Source organism: Thamnophis sirtalis, unplaced genomic scaffold (genome assembly GCF_051295495.1).
Source record: "Thamnophis sirtalis isolate CommonGarterSnake01/CBP01778 unplaced genomic scaffold, rThaSir2_p1.2 scaffold_4, whole genome shotgun sequence".
Classification (NCBI taxonomy): Eukaryota; Metazoa; Chordata; class Lepidosauria; order Squamata; family Natricidae; genus Thamnophis; species Thamnophis sirtalis.
The window spans coordinates 908729-929679 of NW_028261384.1; the positions used below are offsets into that span (position 1 = coordinate 908729).

At 43.2% G+C, this 20951-nt stretch overlaps 1 protein-coding gene and 1 pseudogene across 4 annotated transcripts in view; both read left to right on the plus strand.

The window, feature by feature from the left end:
* Positions 1-11058, plus strand: part of LOC106553103 (GTPase IMAP family member 9-like) — a 30893-nt gene extending 19835 nt beyond the window's left edge. For 2 of the 4 annotated variants that reach the window (XM_087712258.1, XM_087712259.1), the window contains exons 2-3: positions 9861-9915; positions 10039-11058. In XM_087712258.1, coding sequence (XP_087568384.1) covers positions 9897-9915; positions 10039-10670 — 651 coding nt within the window. In that variant the 5' untranslated portion in view covers positions 9861-9896 and the 3' untranslated portion in view covers positions 10671-11058. Of the gene's footprint in view, positions 1-5101; positions 9062-9860; positions 9916-10038 lie in introns of those variants that run through there. The other 2 variants (XM_087712260.1, XM_087712257.1) reach the window with 2 other exon arrangements.
* A 4070-nt stretch (positions 11059-15128) lies between these two features.
* Positions 15129-16139, plus strand: LOC148045698 (uncharacterized; annotated as a pseudogene).
* The last annotated feature ends 4812 nt before the right edge of the window (positions 16140-20951 follow it).

A 20951-nucleotide genomic window follows, 5' to 3' on the forward strand; every position in this document is an offset into this window, starting at 1 on the left:
CCCCCTGAAGGTCCCTGAAGCCTCCAGAGAGGTTCCGGGGGGCGGGAGAGGCTGTTTTCACCCTTCCCAGTCTCCCATAAAGCCTCTGGAGCCTGGGGAGGGTGAAAAAAGTATGAAAAAATGGGGGGGGTGTCGCGCCTGTAGTGTGCATGCACACTGGGGGGATCGCGCATTGCATTATGGGTGTGGCACGCCCTCACATGACCCCCCGTCCCTGTGCTCCCCCCACTTATGGCACGCGAGCCAAAAAAGCTTCGCCATCACTGCACTAGGGCTGATTTACAGGGAGTGTCTTACCCTTTTTTGAATGCCACCATAATGAAACGGGTGGAAGCGCCCGACACGCCCACCGGCTCCCCCTAGAGGCCCCATGGCTCCACAGCACAAGTGCCTTGCTGCGGCAGCACTGACAGCCATGTGCAGCAGGAATCCACATGGCCACTGGCTCATTTCTGGCACCAGCGCAGCACCGGAGTGACGGAGCCAGGCAAAACGCTCCATTCGCAAGCACTCCATAGGCACCCAAAAACTTTTTCCCCGGATGGAAAAATGAGGGAGAACTTGAAGCTTTGTCTGCTTGCAAATGGGGGACTTTGAAACAGAGCAATTAGCGTCCCATTTGCAAGCAGACAAAGCTTCTTCTCCCTCTGGATGAAAAGTGCGTGGTGGAGCTCGGAGGACGCAGAGGCACAGCGGGGAGGCAGGCCATCCCAATGCACCATCCACTCCATTCCACCATCTCTGGGCTTGCTTGTGGCTGCATGGAGTAGGCGCCCACATGAGGCATCAGGATTGTTTTTCCCCCTCCCGTGCCTCCCTCTCTGCCTGCTGCCGGTGTCACCACACAAGCCTCACACGAGTCTCCCGTGAGCCAAGCAGCTGTGTGGCAAATCCGGATCGCCCGTATCCCACCCCCCAGCCTCTCTCTCTGCACTCAGATTTACCGATATCTGTACTGTGCCAAGGGATTGGCGGGCTTATTTTTTTGGGGTAGGGCTTATATTTAGTCCATCCCAAAAGATCACGCTAGGGCTTATTTTCAAGGGGGGCTTATTTTGGGGGGAAACACAGTAGCCAAGTAGGGACTTCTGCCTGTGAATTTATATCCACCCTTTTGCCAGGCACACAGCAAGGCACCCTTGACTGCCAATCGTGGGGTGAGTTTCCCTCTCCCGGACAGAGTCCCTGAAATGGTTTGGGAAATGGTGTAAAAAGGAGTTCAGACCTCACACAGAGTGGTGGAGGGAAGAATGTGCAGGTGCTGTTCTTGAGGGGGTCTGAACGGAGAAGATGCATTAGAACACATGATGAAAAACATGGTTTCCCCAGGGAATGGGACATCTTCCTTGACGAATTCCCATTCCTCTCCACTCAGTCAAAAGCAGTCAAACAGAGAAGAAGAATATACTGCAGTTTCTCCAGGGAGTGAGAAATCTGCCTTGAGATCAAGATGTGTGTTAGGGGTTTCTCCGTTGGGAGACAGAAAATAGCACAGCGGAATGTACAGCTAGGGAGCAGGAATGTTGCCAGTAGAAGAAACACACGAATAGAGTCTCAGACACTTCTAGTAAAAAGAAGTAGCTTTACTACTAATAATTGCTTCGCAAGCAGTGATAGTAGATATTTGTCCAAACACAATTCAAAGAACAAACAATTGCTTACAGTCGCAGTTCACGTCCCAGTCATCAAGCGAGCAAGTAGTTATCAAGCATAGGACAAGCAGAGAGAGAGAGAGAGAGCTTTCCTGACTCCCTCCTATTATTGCAAAGTTAATTACAGTTGATTGTAAATTTAATTACAGCTGATAAGTACATTCACCCGTTTAAAGCAACATCGACCGTTTGGTATTGTATACGAATCTATATTGCCTCCCCAACACTAGGAGTATACTCCCAACATTCTCCCCTTTGGGTAGCCAATATATATTTACAATTTCAGTCCATATCGTTCACAACTTTCTTTATGTTTAACAGCACCCTGGGCCTTTGTGAAATGGTCGGCTGTATTATCCTCTGACATACAGTATGTTAACTCCACCAGCTTGTTTCTAATACTCTCCCGTACATTCAAATAACGCAAATCTGTACGCTTCGTTCTAGTTTTAACTGCCAAATTTGTAGCCATTTGAACAGCTGCCTGGTTCTCCTCGTACACGGCAACAGAATCATTTACTTCTATTCCTAGATCTATCTGTAACTGTTTGTAACATATTATATCAGTACATATTAGTGACAGACATGAGAATTCTGCTTCCATAGTAGACAGACTCAGATGTTTCTGCCTAATAGATCTCCTTCCAACTAATGCCTTGCCCAAAAATACAGCTATTCCAGACGTTGACTTTCTTGTGCCTATATCTGTTGCAAAGCTTGCGTCAGCATATGCGGTCAGCTTTAGCTCCCCATCAGGTTCAAGGTATAACGCATAGTGCATCGTTTGCTTCAAATACCTTCCATTTCCATTTATTGAATTTATAGGCCGCCCAATCCCGGAGGACTCCGGGCGGCTTACAGAAATAAGAAATATTGAAAAGAGTTAAAACAGATAGGACACAACAAATTAAAAAAAAACACAACATGCACCCAGTCTAAGCGGGGCTGGACCTCAATCAAGAGGTCAACAGCCCCGGGCCTGACGGAAAAGCCAGGTTTTGATAGCTTTACGGAAGGCCATGAGAGTGGGTAGGGTCCGGATCTCGGGGGGTAGCTCGTTCCATAGGGCCGGAGCGGCAACAGAGAAGACCCTACTCCGAGGCGTCGCCAGCCGGCATTGTCCAGCTGATGGCACCCGGAGAAGGCCCATCCTGTGCGATCTTACCGGTCTTAGGGAGGTATGCGGCAGAAGACGGTCTCGTAGATACCCGGGTCCTAGGCCATGTAGGGCTTTAAAGGTGATAACCAGCACCTTGAATCATGCTCGGAGACCAATGGGAAGCCAGTGCAGCTCGCGGAGGATAGGTGTAGTGTGGGTGTACCTTGGTACACTCAGTATCACTCGCGCGGCTGCATTCTGGACTAATTGTAGTCTCCGAACACTTTTCAGGGGCAGCCCCAGGTAGAGCGCATTACAGTAATCCTTTTTACAGCTTGCCAATGCCTCTCAGTTGGGTCTGAATTATACCCGGCTAATTGGTTCGTGCTGTATGCAATATCAGGCCTTGACCAATTGCTTAGATACGACAGACTTCCGATTAGTGATTGGTACAAACCCTTATCAAAAATAGCACTCTGTTCATTGCTATTTTTGAAATCCTGACTCACAGGAGTCTTCGAGGGTTTACATAGTTCCATCTTGAATTGTTTCAATAAATTGTTTATTTTATCCGTCTGTGACATTTTAAACCCTCCCCGGGTTTTATCAATCCTTAATCCTAAATACTGACCTATTTCACCCAGATCTTTTACAGTGAAATGTTTCTTCAACTGTTCAATTATATTAATAGCCTCTTGTTCTGTCTTAGTTAACAAGGCTATATCGTCGGTAAATAAAAGAAGTAATGACGCTTTTCCGTCTCTTTCCATTCTAAACAGACATGGATCAGCTAAACCAGCTTTAAATCCAATGCTAGTTAAAGCGTTGACTGGTTCCACTCATAACCAGACTGTTTTAAGCCATAAAGACTCTTCTTCAGAAGCCAACATTCAGACGTGTCATTGTCTTTGATTCCTGCTGGTTTTTTCATACAGATTGTGTGTTGTAAAGGGGCATGTAGATAAGCTGTTTCTACGTCTAAGTGTTTCATCAAATGCTTATTTTTTGCAGCCCAAACGAAAGTGGCTCTAATTGTAGTGGATTTTAGACTAGGTGTGAACACTTCATCGTAATCTGTGGCTGTTTGGTCAAAACCCTGAGCCACTAGCCTAGCCTTATACGTTATGGCTCCGTCTACTCCAGTTTTTATTTTATGTATCCACTTACTACCGATTGCTTTCTTACCTGGAAGTAAATCAATGTATTCATATACTTTCATATTCTGCAAAGACTTAAGTTCTTTAGTCATTGCAGTTCTCCATTCCTTTTGAATGTTTGAATGTTGTTTGAATGTTTATTTTATTTATATGCCGCCCTTTTCCCCCGAAGGGGACTCAGGGCAGCTCACAACTCAAACCAGAGAAGGGGGGATACAGACAAAATTAAAAACGACACAAAACAATACATAATTTAAAACACACGACAGTCATAATTTTGATCTTCTAGAGCAGTGTTTCTCAACCTTGGCAACTTGAAGATGTCCGGACTTCAACTCCCAGAATTCCCCAGCCAGCAAATGCTGGCTGGGGAATTCTGGGAGTTGAAGTCCGGACATCTTCAAGTTTCTAAGGTTGAGAAACACTGTTCTAGAGGAAATGTGGTCAATTCATGGTATGTTGCAGGAACTTTGTTAACCTGATAAGCCATAGTTGCCTGATACCTATCAGGTGGCCTAGTTAATCTTGTTGTCAGCCTTGGTAACTCAGGACTTATCACTGGACTTTCTATTTTCACTTACTTGAGAGACCGCCTTCTGCCGATTACCTCCCTCCGTCCCATCAGATCGCACAGAGTGGGCCTCCTCCGAGTTCCATCCGCCAGTCAGTGCCGACTGGCGACTACGTGGAGGAGAGCCTTCTCAGTAGCAGCTCCGACCCTTTGGAACGATCTCCCCGTAGAGATTCGCACCCTCACCACAGTCCAGAGCTTCCGCACAGCCCTTAAGATCTGGCTATCCCGTCAGGCCTGGGGATAAGATTTGCATACACCCCACCCGAATGTTGAATGAATGTTGTGTTTTATTGCTATTATTATTTGTATTCACATATTATTTTACGTTTTGTCTTGCACCCCCTTCCCATGAGCTGTAAGCCGCCCTGAGTCCCCTCAGGGAAAAGGGCGGCCTATAAGTGACAATAAAATACTAAAAATACTAAATACTTGTTCCTTCTCTACTACTCTCTCTTCAGTAGACAACTCATTTTTATTATTCAATCGTGGTTTCTCATCATCTTCATTAGTGTTTGGTTTCTGTAATCACTTCATTATTTGGATCTAACCCAGTGTTTCTCAACCTTGGCGACTTTCAGTCCTGTGGACTTCAACTCCCAGAATTCCCCAGCTAGTCCAAAGGACTGAAAGTCGCCAAGGTTGAGAAACACTGATCTAACCTATTCCACCCGATATGTTCCATAAATTTGGTATTTGCACTGCTAACAACCTTTGTTGATCCTTTTTGCCAAAATCTGTATGACCTGTGGTTGGAATTATAGCCTATAAAAATTAGCTGTTGAGCTCTTTCTTGGCCTTTATGCCTTAATTGCGAGGGAATATGAAGCCATGCTGGAGTTCCAAATATATGTATGTCACTGAGGTCTGGTTTCTTGCCATGCCATCTAGTAAACGGTATTTCGCCAGTTGTGGTGTTAATTACGTTGTTTAAAATATGATTTCCACACATCACCCCACAATGATTCAGGCAATCCAGCATCATTCAGCATTGTCCTAACCATGGATTGCAATGTCTGCCCTCTTCTTTCCACAAATGCATTATGCTGCGGGCGATAAGGTGCAGAACGTTTGTGTTGTACACCAGCCTTTCGCAACATAGTTGTAAAATTGGAATTTGTGAATTCTGTACCTAATTCGGTGCCTAGCAATTCCCATTCTCCTCTACTCAGTCTTTGGAGTTTGTGGTATTTTGCAAAACATGTAGGAAGCTTCCTTGGTGATGGCCAGACAGAACAAATGAAGGAATCCTCCAGGGGACATAATGTCTCGCATATCCATCCTCTCTGGATCCTCTCTATCCAGCTGCAAGTATTTTGGAGGTCTGGTTTCACTTTTATCTGCCTGTTTCCTTCTGTTCCATGCAGGAGTCACCCTTTGGGACTGCACATCTCTTCAGAAGGATCAGACCATCAAGCCTCAGCCCAAGACCGCCACTGAAATCATTCCTTCTGACAGCATTGATGATAAGGCCTCCGCCCTGAAAATCTCAGCATCCCTCAAGGCCAGTCTCCTGGGGGGGATGGTTGAAGTGGGAGGGTCAGCTGAATATCTTCAGGACACCAAGAAGTCCAAGAAACAGGCCAGAGTCACCCTTCAGTACAAAACCACCACCAAGTATGAACAGCTGACAATGAACCACCTGGGAATCCAGAATGTCTCTTACCCAGCTGTCTTTGAGCAGGGCACAGCCACCCACGTGGTCACCGCCATCCTCTATGGAGCCCAAGCTTTCTTTGTCTTCGACCGAGAAGTTTCCTCAATGGAGATGGTGAAAAATATAGAAGGAAACCTCCAGGCTACACTCATAAAGGAAATATCTATTGGAGCAGAGGTCCAGCTGACTGAGGAGGAGAAAGCGAATGCTCTGAAGTTCAGATGCAAATTCCACGGAGACTTTTCTCTGGAGAAAAATCCAGTGACTTTCCAAGATGCCATGAAAGTTTATGAAACTCTACCGAAAATGTTAGGGAAAGATGGGGAGAAGGCTGTGCCTCTGTGGGTCTGGCTCTTCCCTCTGACCAAGCTGGATAGCAGAGCAGCTAAGATGGTCCATGAGATCAACGTTGTGTGGATCTGTGATGCTGAAAAGATCTTGGAGGAACTCAATGACATTGAGATGCAAAGCAATGATCTAGCCAACGATCCCATTGCTGAGACCTTCCCTGAGATCCAGAGGAAGATCCAGCATTTCAAGGATCTGTTAAAGCAACATAGGTGGACTTTCCAGAAACAGCTGGGCAGAGTTTTGCCTTCCATCCGGGGAGGAGGGCAGGAGGAAGGGACCCTGGTGGACCTCTTGATGTCTGTCAAACAGTCACCCTTCAACAGCCAAAGACTCTGTGAATTTCTGGACACCAAGAAAAGAGAAATGAACTTTGTCAAATCTTATCTGACTATTTTAAATAATATAGAAGTTATCTCATCTCAGAGCAAGCTGGAAGAAATAATTCTGGACCCTCAGAATGAATATGTGGTCTCCTTTGTATTCACCTCTTTACATGAAGAGGAGCCATTTCTGTTGAGTTTACAGGATTGGCTTCAGGAGCAATTCTTGCCAGAATCACTTAAGTCCACAAGGTCCCCTCCTGGGGTGAAAAAAGGCCTGGCTTGGTTTGGGGACAAGGAGAGGATCCGCAATGCTCGTCGTGCTGCCAAATCCATGAAAGACTTTTTCAGTGTCAACCAATCCAATGAGAAAGTCCGTTATGTTGTGGCCTCACTGCCAGATGTTGACACCCCAGGAGCCTCAATATACCTTTATGAAGATGGAGAGCTGGTGAGCAAGAACTTTGAGTTGCCCTCAAAACCTCTCCCTTTCCTGGTCAGTGAACCGAGACACGACAGTATTCAGCTGAAATTTCAGCCAGCTGAATATGGAAAGGCTGCAATCTCCAGCTATCTGGTAGAGTACAAGGTTGCAGGGGAAGAAAACTGGAAGACCGTGAAGACAGAGGACGCCAGGGAGATGTTCCTGCTGAAAGACCTGCCTCCAAACACAGAGTACCAGTTCAAGTACGCTGCTTGTTGCATTGTAGGCCATGGTAAAAGCAGTGACCTGAGCCCACCCATAAAGACCCTTCCCACCAGCCCTCCTGAAAACTTAAGAATGATCACTGCGGCATCTTCTGTCATCTCTGTGGCCTGGATGGGGCCCAGCATCGTTGCCTCAGGAGTTGTGGTCAAGGAATACAAGGTGGCATACAGAACTGTGGAGTCTGGAGTTGGGAAGGACCAATGGACTGGAATAAGGACAAGGAGAAAAACAGAGTTTTACCCCATCAAAGGTCTAAAGCCCCAGGCAACATATAAAATACGGGTGTCTGCCGTGTGTGATAATGGAGCCCTTAGTCTCCCCAGCGAGGAGGTGGAGGTCTTCACTTCACTGGGGGAAGAAAGTGCAGGCAACGTAGCTCACCATTTCATTCAGATAATCTCCTTGGTGGAGGAAAGTCAGCCGTTAGTGTTCGCCCATCCTCTGGAGAAAGTCTCCTCAGATGCCTCCACCTCCTCTCTCTTGTACCAGCTTGGGAAAGAGAACCCGGAAGTGCCCAACAAAGTGATCCTGGTGATGGGGGCAACAGGGAGTGGGAAAACCACTCTGATCAACGGGATGATCAATTATATCCTGGGTGTCCGGTGGGAAGATAATTTCAGATTCAAACTCATTCATGAAACCACCCAGAGGAACGAAGCTGGAAGCAGGACGTCTGAAGTCACAGCCTACATGGTAAACCATCAGAAGGGCTTCCGGATTCCCTATTCTCTCACAATCATTGACACTCCTGGTTTTGGAGGCCCAAGAGACGCAGAGCAGGACAAACTGGTTGAGAAGCAAATCCGAGAATTTTTCTCCCCCCCATGGGACATTGACCATGTGGATGCCATCTGCTTAGTGGCTCAGGCCTTCCTTGCCCATTCAACATATGCCCAGAAACCCATGTTTGATCTTATGCTCTCCATGTTGGGAAAAGACGTGAAGGATAAAGTCCAACTCCTGATCACCTTTGCGGATGGGGGGAACCCACCTGTCCTGGAGGCCCTCAAGGAGGCTGATCTGCCGTGTGCTCAGAATGAGTCGAGTATCCCTCAGCATTTCAGATTCAACCATTCATCCCTCTTTGCTCCCCGAGAATACGGAGGAATCTGTAATGCTACTTCTGAAATGTTCTGGAAAATGAGCACTGAGAGCATGAAGAATTTCTTTGACTCATTAGAGATGCTGGAAACCAAAAGTTTAACCTTGACCATGGAGGTCCTCAAGGAACGTCAGGAAGTGGAAGCTGCTCTCAGAAGTCCTCCCCCTCCTAAGGTTGAGCAAGTGCACCCAAATAGTTTCCAGATTAGTATTGATCCGGTAGCCATCGGGAAGCCTTCGGTCTCCAGGTACCAGGTGGAATATCGGATTGCAGGAGGTAATTGGAAAAGTCTCAATACCGAAGGCCCTAAGGATCAATTCACCCTGGAAGATGTCTACCCAAATCTTCAGTACCAATTCCGATGTGCTGCCGTGACTCCAGAAGGGCTCGGTCAATGGAGCGAGGCGATCACTTGCATCTGTCCCACAGGGAGGCCTGCTGAGGTAACTTGAGCTGAGGGGGGGGGAGGAGGAGAGCGTAGAATAGCCTGATACCAGTTGTGGGGTCTCCATCACTGAAGATTTTGAAGAAAAGACTGGACAGCCACTTGTCTGAAATGATATAGGGTCTCCTCCTTGAGCAGGGGGTTGTGTGAGAAGACCCCCAAAGTCTCCCATTCTGCACTCAGGGAGGAGAGCCATGGGGCAGGGGAGGTTCCCAAGGTGCAGAATTGGGTGGGGATGGGGGAGGCATGGGTGAAAATCAGCATTCTCAGCAGAGGTTGATTTCATGGGATGTCAGAGGATTCAAGAAAGAGCCCCCACCAAAGGACACCCCCCCCCAACCTCCCAGAAAGGATTCAGTTCAGACTGCCTTGAAGGAGAAACTGGGAGGCCAAATAGTGGGTGGCGGGAGGGGCAGACGGGGGGGAACCTGGAGGAAGATGACCTGGGGTGACCCTTGGGGACAATCTGGAGCTGCAGCAGGAGCAGCTAAAGTGCCAGGGAACAGGATCCATTCGAGCACAGAGCCTGCTGTGGGGAGATGCCAGCCACTTTGGACATCAATCCCTACCGTTCCTGAAACAAATGCAGAGTCCATAGAATTGAAGGGGTGCATAAAAGGAGGGGGTAGCATGGGGGGAAGGATCATACAGGTCAGCCTGCAGGTCAGTGAGGAGGCAGTCATTTTTTATCCCTCCCCCCTAATTCCTCCCTGTGTCTTCTGGGGGAGGGGGGTTTCTGTCAACCTCCCTGCAAAGCAGCCTCTCCTTTGGCTGATTCTGTTCCTCTTTTCACACAGAAATCCCGGGTTTTCTGCTGTGCAACGTGTGTGGAAATGGCTGGAGGCATCCCAGGTAAAGTCTTGTGTTCTTTGGGGTGGGGGTGGAAGCAACTGTCCTGGTTGAAGGGAGAGGCTGTGGTGGCTTTGCCCTGCTGACTGGTTCCCCGTCTTCTCTCCTCTCCCCTTTGGGTTGCAGTGTCTGAACGGAGGATCGTCCTGGTGGGCAGAAGAGGAATTGGGAAAAGTGCAACGGGAAACACAATTCTGGGAAGAAAAGTCTTTAAGTCTCGTGTATCACGTTACTCAGTGACGCAAGCATGCCAAAGGGAGCAGGAGCACCTGAACGGCAGGAGGGTTGTGGTTGTTGATACGCCTGGCTTTCCCCTCAACAAACATCCAAAGGAGTCATCCAACATTACTGCAGAAGTGAGCAAGTGTGTCAGGCTTTGCTCCCCGGGTCCCCACGTCTTTCTGTGGGTGATGCGTGATGACATTTTCACTCAGTACGAGAAGGACGTGGCTCAGCTGATCAAAAACATTTTCGGCCTGAAAGCCAAGGATTACATGATCATCTTGTTCGCCCATAAAGATGAACTGCAAGGTGTATCTCTTGAAAGTATCATCTCTGCCCAAGACGAAAACCTGCAGGAATACTTTGCTGAATGCGGGAACCGGATATTGGCTTTTAACAACAAAGCCAAAGGGAAAGAACGAGATGCTCAGGTGGCCGAACTGATGGCCATGATTGATGATCTGGTGGAAACGAACAGCCATGCTCCTTGTTTCACAGAGGACTTGATGAAAGTCAACAAAAGACGCAAGTTCTGATCGTTTCCCTTTCCATCAGAGACCAGAAAGTCTCTCTAATTGAGCCTCTGCTCCCAAGGTGGCAGCTCTGTCAAAGGCCACTCTCAAGCTTCAAAAGGCGATTTTGCTCTTGTAGCTGTTATTGCTTCTCAGCTTCCAACGAATTACAAAGGAGGAGATAGAATTTACGTTTCAGACATCAAGATGCAGCTGTGGGAACCAACGACACTTCAGCAGGTGTTTACCAGACTTTCTCGCAACAATATCAGGAGACTCCACTGGAAAATTGGCCTTGTCCAATTGTGGGAGAGAGAACCTGAATTTTAACTGTGTGGCTCTGCGTGGGAATTGGCTAGATCTGGTTTTGCCCTCATATTGTCTCAACTCAATAAAGTTTTGCATTAAGAGATTGGATCGTCTCGACCGTGTTTGCTTTGATTGGGTTCGTCAGTCAAAACGTTGAGCCCCATGGCACGACAAAACCGCACTCGTCAAAATAGCGGTGATAAAACCGCATCGCTAAAGCCGCGACGTCATCACTTTGCGTCATCAGCGTGGCAACAGAAAGGCGCTTTTAAACAGCGTGGCGGCAGAAAGCCGATTTAAATTAAGGTAAGGGTTAGGATTAGGTTTAGGGTTAGGTTTAGGGTTAGGTTAGGCTGAGTGCTTCGGAAGGTGTGGATTTGCCCTCCGCCCTTATGTCAGCGTGGTAAGGTCGCATTTGCTTTAGCAATTCGGACGGCGCGGATTAGCACTCGCGCTTATGTCTCCGCGGATAAGGGCTTCGCGGTATTGTGGTGGAACCATTGAGCCTTCTGTTTTTTAATCCAGCCCTTGCCATGTGACCTCTGCAGAACCCGAGTCAAAGATTCATGGCTGAGTCTTCCTGAGCCAATTCCTTCTCTTAGAGAACCTGGTTTCTCCCCTCAGATATGAGGAGACTTCAAGTGGACGAGAAAATCCAGGCCCCCAGAATCAACTGTCCCCATAGCCTAATTCTCTACCATCCTGGACCGATGTTCCTTCAGAAATACAGACTCTTTGGGGCTTCCCTCTCTGTCAATCCTTTGAGGTACATCAGGCTAGGAATCCACCAACACAAGAAATATGGATAGAGCTTGACTCTGTGGGTGTAAATTATAGTAGCAGAAATCTTCATAATGTTTCTCCTTCATTTCCTCTGACACCAAAGAGCATCAAGGCAGGGCAGCCTTGAGGTTTCTTCTCACCCTTTCCTGTTTTCCTGGGGTGAATCCATGTTTTCTTAACAGCTGCCACAATTTTTCTGCAAGGCTGTTTCTGTATTGTTCTACACCATCTTCCATTGGCCAACGTGGACTGCTCTGACTTCCTGGAGGAGGGGACATGGAATGAGTAGAATATACTCAAGTGCAAATCAGAATGCAGGGTCTCCCCAAAACTTTTTAACTCTGGGGCCTTCTTGGTAAAAATCAGGCTCCTGCTGGGTCCTTCCCATCTCCTTAGTGTGCTTCAGTTCCATTCCACATGTTTCTTCTCAACCTTCCCCTTTGCGGTCAACTTTTAACCACATCCCACAGACAGTCCTGTTTTTGACAGCATCACTGCAATCGTTAAATCTCAGTTGTCTTGGAGAGACCCTGGAAGTCCAAGGTCCACCTCTGGAGCCCTCTTCTCTGACCAATTGGAGAGCCCAGAGGGATGACCATGGGGTGGGGAGTGGGAAGGGTCTCTAACCTTAACAAGAGAAGATAGAAGGGAGACGGAAGAGGAAGAGCCGCTTCCTTCCAGAAGACCCCCAACTCTTCTCCCTCTTGAAAAACGGGTGCAAACTTCAGAAACACACATTCTGGGGGAACATTGCCCAAACTCCCAAGGAGGAGAAGCAGCACTACAGAGCAAGGGGTCTCCAAAATCAGCAACTTTAAGATTGATGGACTTCAACTCCCAGAATTCCTCAGGTAGCATAGCAGGTGATGGACTTCTGGGAGTTGAAGTCCACAAATTTTAAAGTTGTGAATTTTGAGGAAAGGAGTAAAGGATCAAGACAGGCATTTGCTGGAGAAGGAGGAGCCATGTTGCGACAACATAATGTGTGGTCTCGACTGTCCGAGACCGCCGTTGACACTTTTGCCACTGGATGATCCTTTTGGACCTGAACCGTCCCGTAGAGATGGTGAACAGGAAGACAAAGCTTTGCTGGTCTCAGGGACATCGCAAAGTCCCTGATTGACCTAAGGGAAGTGCTTCAAACTGACGGCAAACAGGCAGCCCCCAGGCCGATGAAGTCAGAGAGCTCGGGAAGGAAGGAAGTGAAAGTGAGTCCATCTAGTCCTTTTAAGTAATAGAACAAAGTGGCGAAATCATTTTTTATTAGACTGCCTTGGAAAGCCTTTTCCTTTTTGTAAAGATATATTGTGGATTGAAATGACAGGAATGTTTCCCGTTTCTCTTCTTAAAGTGAATGGATTGATTTTTTTTTCTCCTATGCTTTGTTATCTTATATGAATGTTGAATGAATGTTTAATGTTAAATGTTGATTTTATTTATGTGCCGCCCTTTCCCCCCGAAGGGGACTCAGGGCGGCTCACAACTCAAACCAGGGAAAGGGGGATACAGACAAAATTAAAAACGACAGTTTGGCTTGAATTAAAACTGTTTTTATTTTAACAATTCTTCCAAGCATTTGTTATTAAATTCCATTTAAGACAATTAAAGATCTTTGTTTTTTAAGCTTGAGACAAGTATGAGAAAATGGAATCTGCCACTTGGAAGTCAGAGCCTGGAGTTTTTTTTCTTGAAACAATGTATCCTTTGTTCTCTCCTCCACTGACTTTGCAACTGAAGGGTTTGTAACTCATAGAAGCTGATAAGGAGCCAAGGGCATGAATTGTTTTTTGCATGTGCTTTTGGAAAATATTTTGGCAAGGGAAGTAAAAGGAAAGAAAAAGATAGAACCCTTCTTCTTTGAAGAGTATAAAATAACTTGTGCTCAAGTCAATTTAAAATAAACACACACACACACACACATGTATGTGGATACATATCCACAAAAGAGGCTTGGAAAACTAGGGTGACAGTGGCTATCAGATTTTTTTTCCCCTTCTTTCTTTCTCTTTCTTTTTTCTTTTTTTAAATGGATCAATACTCACATGAGGAATCCCCAAAATTTCAAAATATCCTGGCTGGAATTCTAAACATATTGGAAGGATTCAAGAGATTTGAGAAGAAGTTGGATAGACTATTGTTTATCACAGCAAAAGATGATGGGGATGGAGCCCCCCAAAATAAAGAAGAGAATGAAAATATAGAAGATAAAAGCAAGGCAATAGATGAACTTATTAATGGGTGAAAGCGGAAAGAAGGGAAGATGGAAAAGTGAATTTGACAATTTGGAGCTCTATCCCAGACTTCAAGATACAGAAGAAAAAAAGGACTTCTGGTGGCACCATAGGCTCTGACGGACATCTCTCTGGGATGTTCCAGCCTCGAGATCACGTTAAGCTGCTGTAACAGCATAAATCAGCTGTCTAGCAGTTTGAAAACTCTCCCCTCAGGAAAAGAGGGGGAGAAGAGCTGCTGGGTGAGGGTAGAGCTCCCTTAAATCCCCAGGAGTAATTCTGGGGCTTGGAAGGTGAGAGCCCCCCTGTAGCCCGACAGTGCCCCGCTGTCGGTGACGCTTCTGCATTTGCAGATCAAAGAGCCGTGACCATCCCTGCAATCAATGTTTTAATCTACATTTGAATAAGAAGCAGGCAGAGCAAAGACAGAAGCATTTACAATTGCAAGTACAAACCTTAACTCCATTTGAGAACAATCTCCTTCTGTGAAGATTAACGGTATCAAGAGCCAAGGTGGCGCAGTGGTTAAATGCAGCACTGCAGGCTACTGCTAGATCAGCAGGTCAGCGGTTCAAATCTCACCGGCTCAGGGTTGACTCAGCCTTCCATCCTTCCGAGGTGGGTAAAATGAGGACCCAGATTGTTGGGGGCAATATGCTGACTCTCTGTAAACCGCTTAGAGAGGCCTGAAAGGCCTATGAAGCGGTATATAAGTCTACTGCTATTGCTATTGCTATTGCTATAGAAGGAAAATGGCACCCAAACCTGAAAGGGTGTGGCTAAAGTGAAACTTAACAAACAATTATTTCTTAAGTGTTCGGTAACATTGTTAAAAGAACCAAGAGTTCAAGACTAAACAAAACAGCATTGGCTTACTAACAAGGTATAAGATTTAACAAATCTGGGGACTTAGTGGACTTTCTGGACGTAACAATTTGACTGTAGAAAAGTGTGATTTGAATAGTTGAAATGGCTTCAAAGCAAGTCAAATTAACTGCTTCAAAGAGCGCTGGCAGCTCTCCAGTCCAGACACACAAATTGCAATCTTTATTACCTCCCCCCCCCCCCCGTGGAGGCTTTAACACTTGAAGATCTTCAGGGTGCCTTAAAGGAACAGGCCTCTGTTTTAGAAGGGAAAATCACAACTGTCTTTAAAGATGTGTCTGACGAGATGTCTGAAATTAAGGACTTAATCCAAACTCGCAATCAGCAAATAAGAGAAGACATAGTGGAAGCATTTAAGGGTTTGTCCAGTTATGTGACCTCATTGGAGGATAGGGTGGAAGAAATTAATCAGTCCAATGTGAATTTAGAGAGTAAAGTCGATGATGCTCAAAGCAAGATTGAAAAGTCGGAGGCAGAAATCACAATGATACAATATAGAGCAATGGAATTTGCTTTGAGAATAAGAGGTTTGAAAGAAAATAACCAAGAAAACTTGAAAGAGATTTTTGCAGAAGCCTTTGATCAATTAATTGGTGAACCCAGGGCTGAATATGACTGGCAAATAGATAAAATTTATCATGTTAATTCATGGATTGCCAGACAGAGACAACTACCAAGAGATATTGTAATCTATTTTGTCACCAGGGACACAAGGAACGTAATATTGCAAGCAACCTATAAAACCAAATTGCAGGTCGCAGGTCAGGAGCTGATCGTATTGAAGGAAATTCCATCTAAAATGTTGAGATCTAGAAAGGATTATGCATTTATAGTGGATGAACTCAGAAATCACCAGATACAGTACAGATGGGAGGCCCCAGCCAGATTGGTGGTGAACTATTCAGGACAAAGATACCATCTTAATTCAGTTTGGAAGGCTAGAGATTTTTACAGCAATGTATTAAAGGCCAGATACTCTCCATCTCCTGGATTTAGAGGAAGAAAAGAAGCAGGAGAGGCCAGACAGGAAGATATCCAGGCACAAGTGGATGCTGCTCAAGCCCTGGAATTACTTGAGGAGACAGAAGGAATTATGGAGCAAAGACAAACCCGAGCGGCTACCAAATGTAAGGAACAAGAATTAAAGATGTAACAAGCCCAGACAACAATTCAAGAAGCTACAAACACAAATACAGAAGCCATGGAAGGAGCTAGACCGAAGATGAAATTCCAGGATTTCCAGGTGTCTCTTAAAAAGCTTCAGGGAGCTGAAGATGACAATTAAATTTTTAACCTGGAATGTTAATGGTTTAAACTCACCACAAAAAAAGGAATTTTTTTTTTCACTATTTGAAACAATTTAAAAATGATGTAATTTGCTTGCAAGAAACACATATTAGAACAAATGACCAGAAATATTTGTTGAATGCAAGATTGGGACAACATTTTGTGGCATCTGACCTGGAGAAGAAAAATGGTATAATTATATATTTAAGAAAGGACTTCAAGGCTGAATTATTTGAAGCAGATCCTCAAGGAAGATATATTGCAATTGAATTATTAATAGAAGGAAAGAAGATACTCTTAACAGGAGTATATGCCCCCAATCAACATCAAGAAAATTTTTATAAATTGCTTCACATTAACACAATGGGATTATAGATCGTGTATATTATTGGGTGACTGGAACAGAGTATTGGACACCAAGAAAGACAAGAAGGGACTTTTGCAAAATATTCAAACACGAGCAAGATTACCTAAATCTTTCTTTGATATGATGGATGATATGGAATTAAGAGACATTTGGCGAGAACGGAATCTTAAAGAACAGGACTTTACATTCTTTTCCGATAGGCATCAATCCTTCTTTAGGATTGATTTTATATTAATTACAAATGATTTTTTTTCTAGGGTAAAGAAGACGAAGATACGCCCAAGAACTTTATCAGATCATAACCCAGTTTGGATGGAACTGGAATATGGAGAGGGATCTAGGAGGTCTTGGAGGTTAAATGAAAATTTATTTAGATATGAGAGAAATGTCAAAGAATGCAAAAAAACTATTGAAAGAATATTTTCCTTTTAACATGAATAAGGGAACATCTATGGAAATGGTTTGGGATGCAAGCAAAGCATATATGAGAGGAGTTTTAATAAACTTAAATAACCTACATAGGTGCAGACAGGGGGGAAAACAAAGGAATTAGAAGAGGACATTAAAAAAAGAGCAGGGGCTAATATCTAATCCAGATGATAAGAAGACAAAGAAGGAAATTACTTTACTACAAGCGCAATTCAACATGTTGATGTCAGACCAAGTAGCAACTAACCTGCTATATGTTAAACATAATACCTTTTGCAATGCAAATAAACCAGGCAGATGGTTAGCATATATGTTAAGGAAAAAACAAAAGTCTCGTACTATAGAGAAAATAGAATATAAGGGTAAAGAAGCCCACCAACAGGATACAATTAAAAAGGCTTTTTTAGAATTTTATACGAAACTGTACGCTGGTGATAAAATACAAGGCTTAGATATAGACAGATATTTGGAAAAAGAGAAAATCCCCATAGTTACAGATGAGCAAAGGGAGAGACTGAACCAACCAATAACCATGGAGGAAATTCTCCTGGTAATTAAGCCGTTAAAAATTGGGAAGGCCCCTGGTACAGATGGATTGACAGTGGTTTATTATAAAAATGTACAATTAGAACCTCTTAAGGAACTATTTAATAAAATTCAACTGGAAGGAAGGGTAGCACCATCTTGGAGAACGGCCTTTATTTCCCTGATTCCGAAAGAAGATCAAGATCACACTCAGCCCAAAAGTTATAGGCCTATATCATTACTTAATACAGATTATAATTCTTTGCTAAAATACTAGCAAATAGGTTGATGTTAGTTATACAACAAATGATTTACAATGATCCATCTGGTTTCATACAGGGGAGACAAATAAAAAGTAATGTAAGACAAATTGTTAATATATTGGAGTACTTGGGGAAAAATAACCAAGTCCCTGCAGCGCTTATATTCTTGGACGCGGAGAAAGCATTTGATCGAGTGAATTGGCAATTTCTAATGAAAATAATACAAAAGATGCAGCTTGGAGAGTACTTTACACAATCTATCAAGGCAATATACCAGAAACAAAGAGCACAAATTAGAGTTAATGGTAGTCTAACAGAATCCTTTAAAATCAAAAAAGGAACAAGACAGGGGTGTCCCCTATCTCCATTATTGTTTATCTTAACTTTGGAGTTATTGCTGAATAAAATACATAGGTCAGATGATCTACAGGGATTTAAGATTAGGCATTATGAATATAGAGTACGAGCATTTGTGGATGACTTGGTTGTAACTTTGACCCAACCGGGGAAATCAGCTATAGGTTTAATGAATATAATTAATCAATATGGTCAAGTATCTGGGTTTAAAATAAATCTAGGGAAAACAAAGATGATAGTTAAAAACATGACTACAAATCAAAAAGAAGAATTAGAAAGAGTAACAGGATGTGAAATAATAAAAAAGGTTAAATATTTAGGAGTTTATATTACAACCTCAAATGGGAAATTATATAAGTATAATTATGAACCATTATGGCACCAAATACAGACAGAGATGAATAAATGGGAGAAATTACAATTGTCTTTGCTGGGAAGGATGACAGCAGTAAAAATGAATGTTTTGCCTAAGTTTCTATTTCTTTTTCAAATGTTACCAATACTTTAAAAAGATGCAAATCTGGAAGAATGGCAGAAAGGTATTAATAAATTTGTTTTGGCAGGGAAGAAAATGAGAATAAAACTTAAAATAATGCAAGACATACGTGAAAGAGGAGGTTTCAAAATGCCCAACCTAAAACTATATTATGAAACAGTAGTTTTATCAACAATTAGTGATTGGATCAACTTAACAGAGGATAGAATATTGAATATTGAGGGATATGATTTGATATATGGTTGGCATGTTTATTTAATATATGATAAGAAGGTGACAAGATTTTTAAAAGCCATATTTTAAGGAATGCTCTACTGCCTGTCTGGAAAAAATATCAATATAAATTAAATGATAAGATACCTATGTGAGCAGTACCCAGAAATGCAATAGAGAATATAAGTATAGAACAAAAACAGGATGTAACCACATACAGAGAGCTTCTTACCATAGAAAGAGGTATACCAGAGTTAAAGCTTTTGAATATACTAAGAGAGGAAAGGGTAATGCAAACTTGGTTTCAGTATGGACAGTTACAGGCTAGATGGAAAAAAGACCAGAAAACTGGTATCATGCAAAATGAGGATAATTTGGTAAAGCAAATTAGGGACCAGAGTCAAATGCATATAAAAAGGTTATATAATATATTGATAGAAACAGATTCTGAAACAGAGCTGGTTAAAGACTATATGATAAAACGGGCACAAAACTTTGAAGAACCAATAATGATGGAAACATGGGAAAAGATATGGGTAAGAAATGTAAAATTTACGCAAGCCCAAAACTTGAGAGAGAATTTTTATAAGATGTTTTATAGATGGCATTTAGACCCCAAAGGGTTAGCGTGTATGTACCCGAATTTACAATCTAAATGCTGGAGATGTGATTGTGCTGATGCTATGTATTATCATATATGGTGGACTTGTAAAAAAGTCAAAGCATTTTGGATAAAAATATGGTGGATTATTCAAAATATTCTTAAAAAGAGGATAAAGTTCACTCCAGTTATTTTTGTTAGGTATAATTACAAACTGTACAGTTATAGAGACTAACTTGATTTTGAACTTAATAACAGCAGCAAGATTGTTGGTGGTGCAGTACTGGAAGAAGGAAGAATTTCCTACTATTCAAGAATGGATGTTAAAAGTAATAAACTTAGCAGAGATGGCACAGATAACATAAGCAGTTCAATATGGCATTTGAGCCTGCATATAATTGTGGCCGCAAGAATAACCTATGCACAATTTTGGAAATCCACCACTATACCGTCGGAAGATGCTATAGTTAAAAAGATCTACGAATGTGCAGAAATGGACAGAATGACGGGTTGGCTGAGGGACAAAGGAGAAACAGAACATTATCTTAGCTGGAACCTATGGTATATGTGGGCGACTAGGAGAACAGCAGGGACTTAAAATGGGGAAAGTTAACATAGGTACCGTAATAGATCCCTGAATCTTGCAATGAGAAGATGTGGCTTAGAGACCTAATAATGAGGAAAGAAAGAAAAAACTGGGCTGTGAATGACTGTCACCGTGGGGGGGGGAGGGAGGGGTTGTATGTTTAAAACGGCATTTGTATCTGTATGTTTTACCTTATATTGTTATGTATGATTTGTTTTGCTTATGTCGTTGTATTTATGTCGCTGTATTTTTCTCCCTGTTTTTTTAAAGGTAATAATGTTTAATAAAAATTATATTAAAAAAAAAAAGTAATAAACTTAGCAGAGATGGCCAAAATATCGGCATACCTCAAGGACCATTCAGATGAGAAATACAAGTTGGAATGGAGAAGATGGATTGACTATTCAAAAGAAATATTGGACTAAGAAATTTCAGTTAGCTTATGAAATAATGAACAAGGAATGTTACAATTTACTTAAAGTTAGCATAATAAAAGGGGAGTTAAAGTATAAATGAAGGTACGACGCTAAAGTTAGTTAGTTTATGTTAGTGTATGATTGTTAAATGTTTATACCCTGTATTTTGCTCTGGGAGGTTGGGGGGGAGGGTTGGAGGGGGTGCGGGCTTAGGATGGAGGGAGGGAAGGGGAAGGGAAAATAATTGTAAAATCTATTAAAACTCTTTAATAAAAAAATGCACTCGGGCGTAAAAGAGGAAGGGAAGAAGAACAGCTTCAAAAAAAATTGCAATTTAAAAAAAGAGGTACTTTGAGTCAACACTCCAAAATATCAGATTCCATTCAGATGGAAGCAAATTCTTATTAAGTATGTTAAAACATTTACAAATGTAAGCAAAATATCTCAAAATCATTTCTTTTTATAGGTTTAATTAAGCATTTTAAACCTCAAAAATTTCCAGAAGAAAAAATCAAAATTGTATTCAGAGCAGAAAAAGAAATGTAACCACATAACTT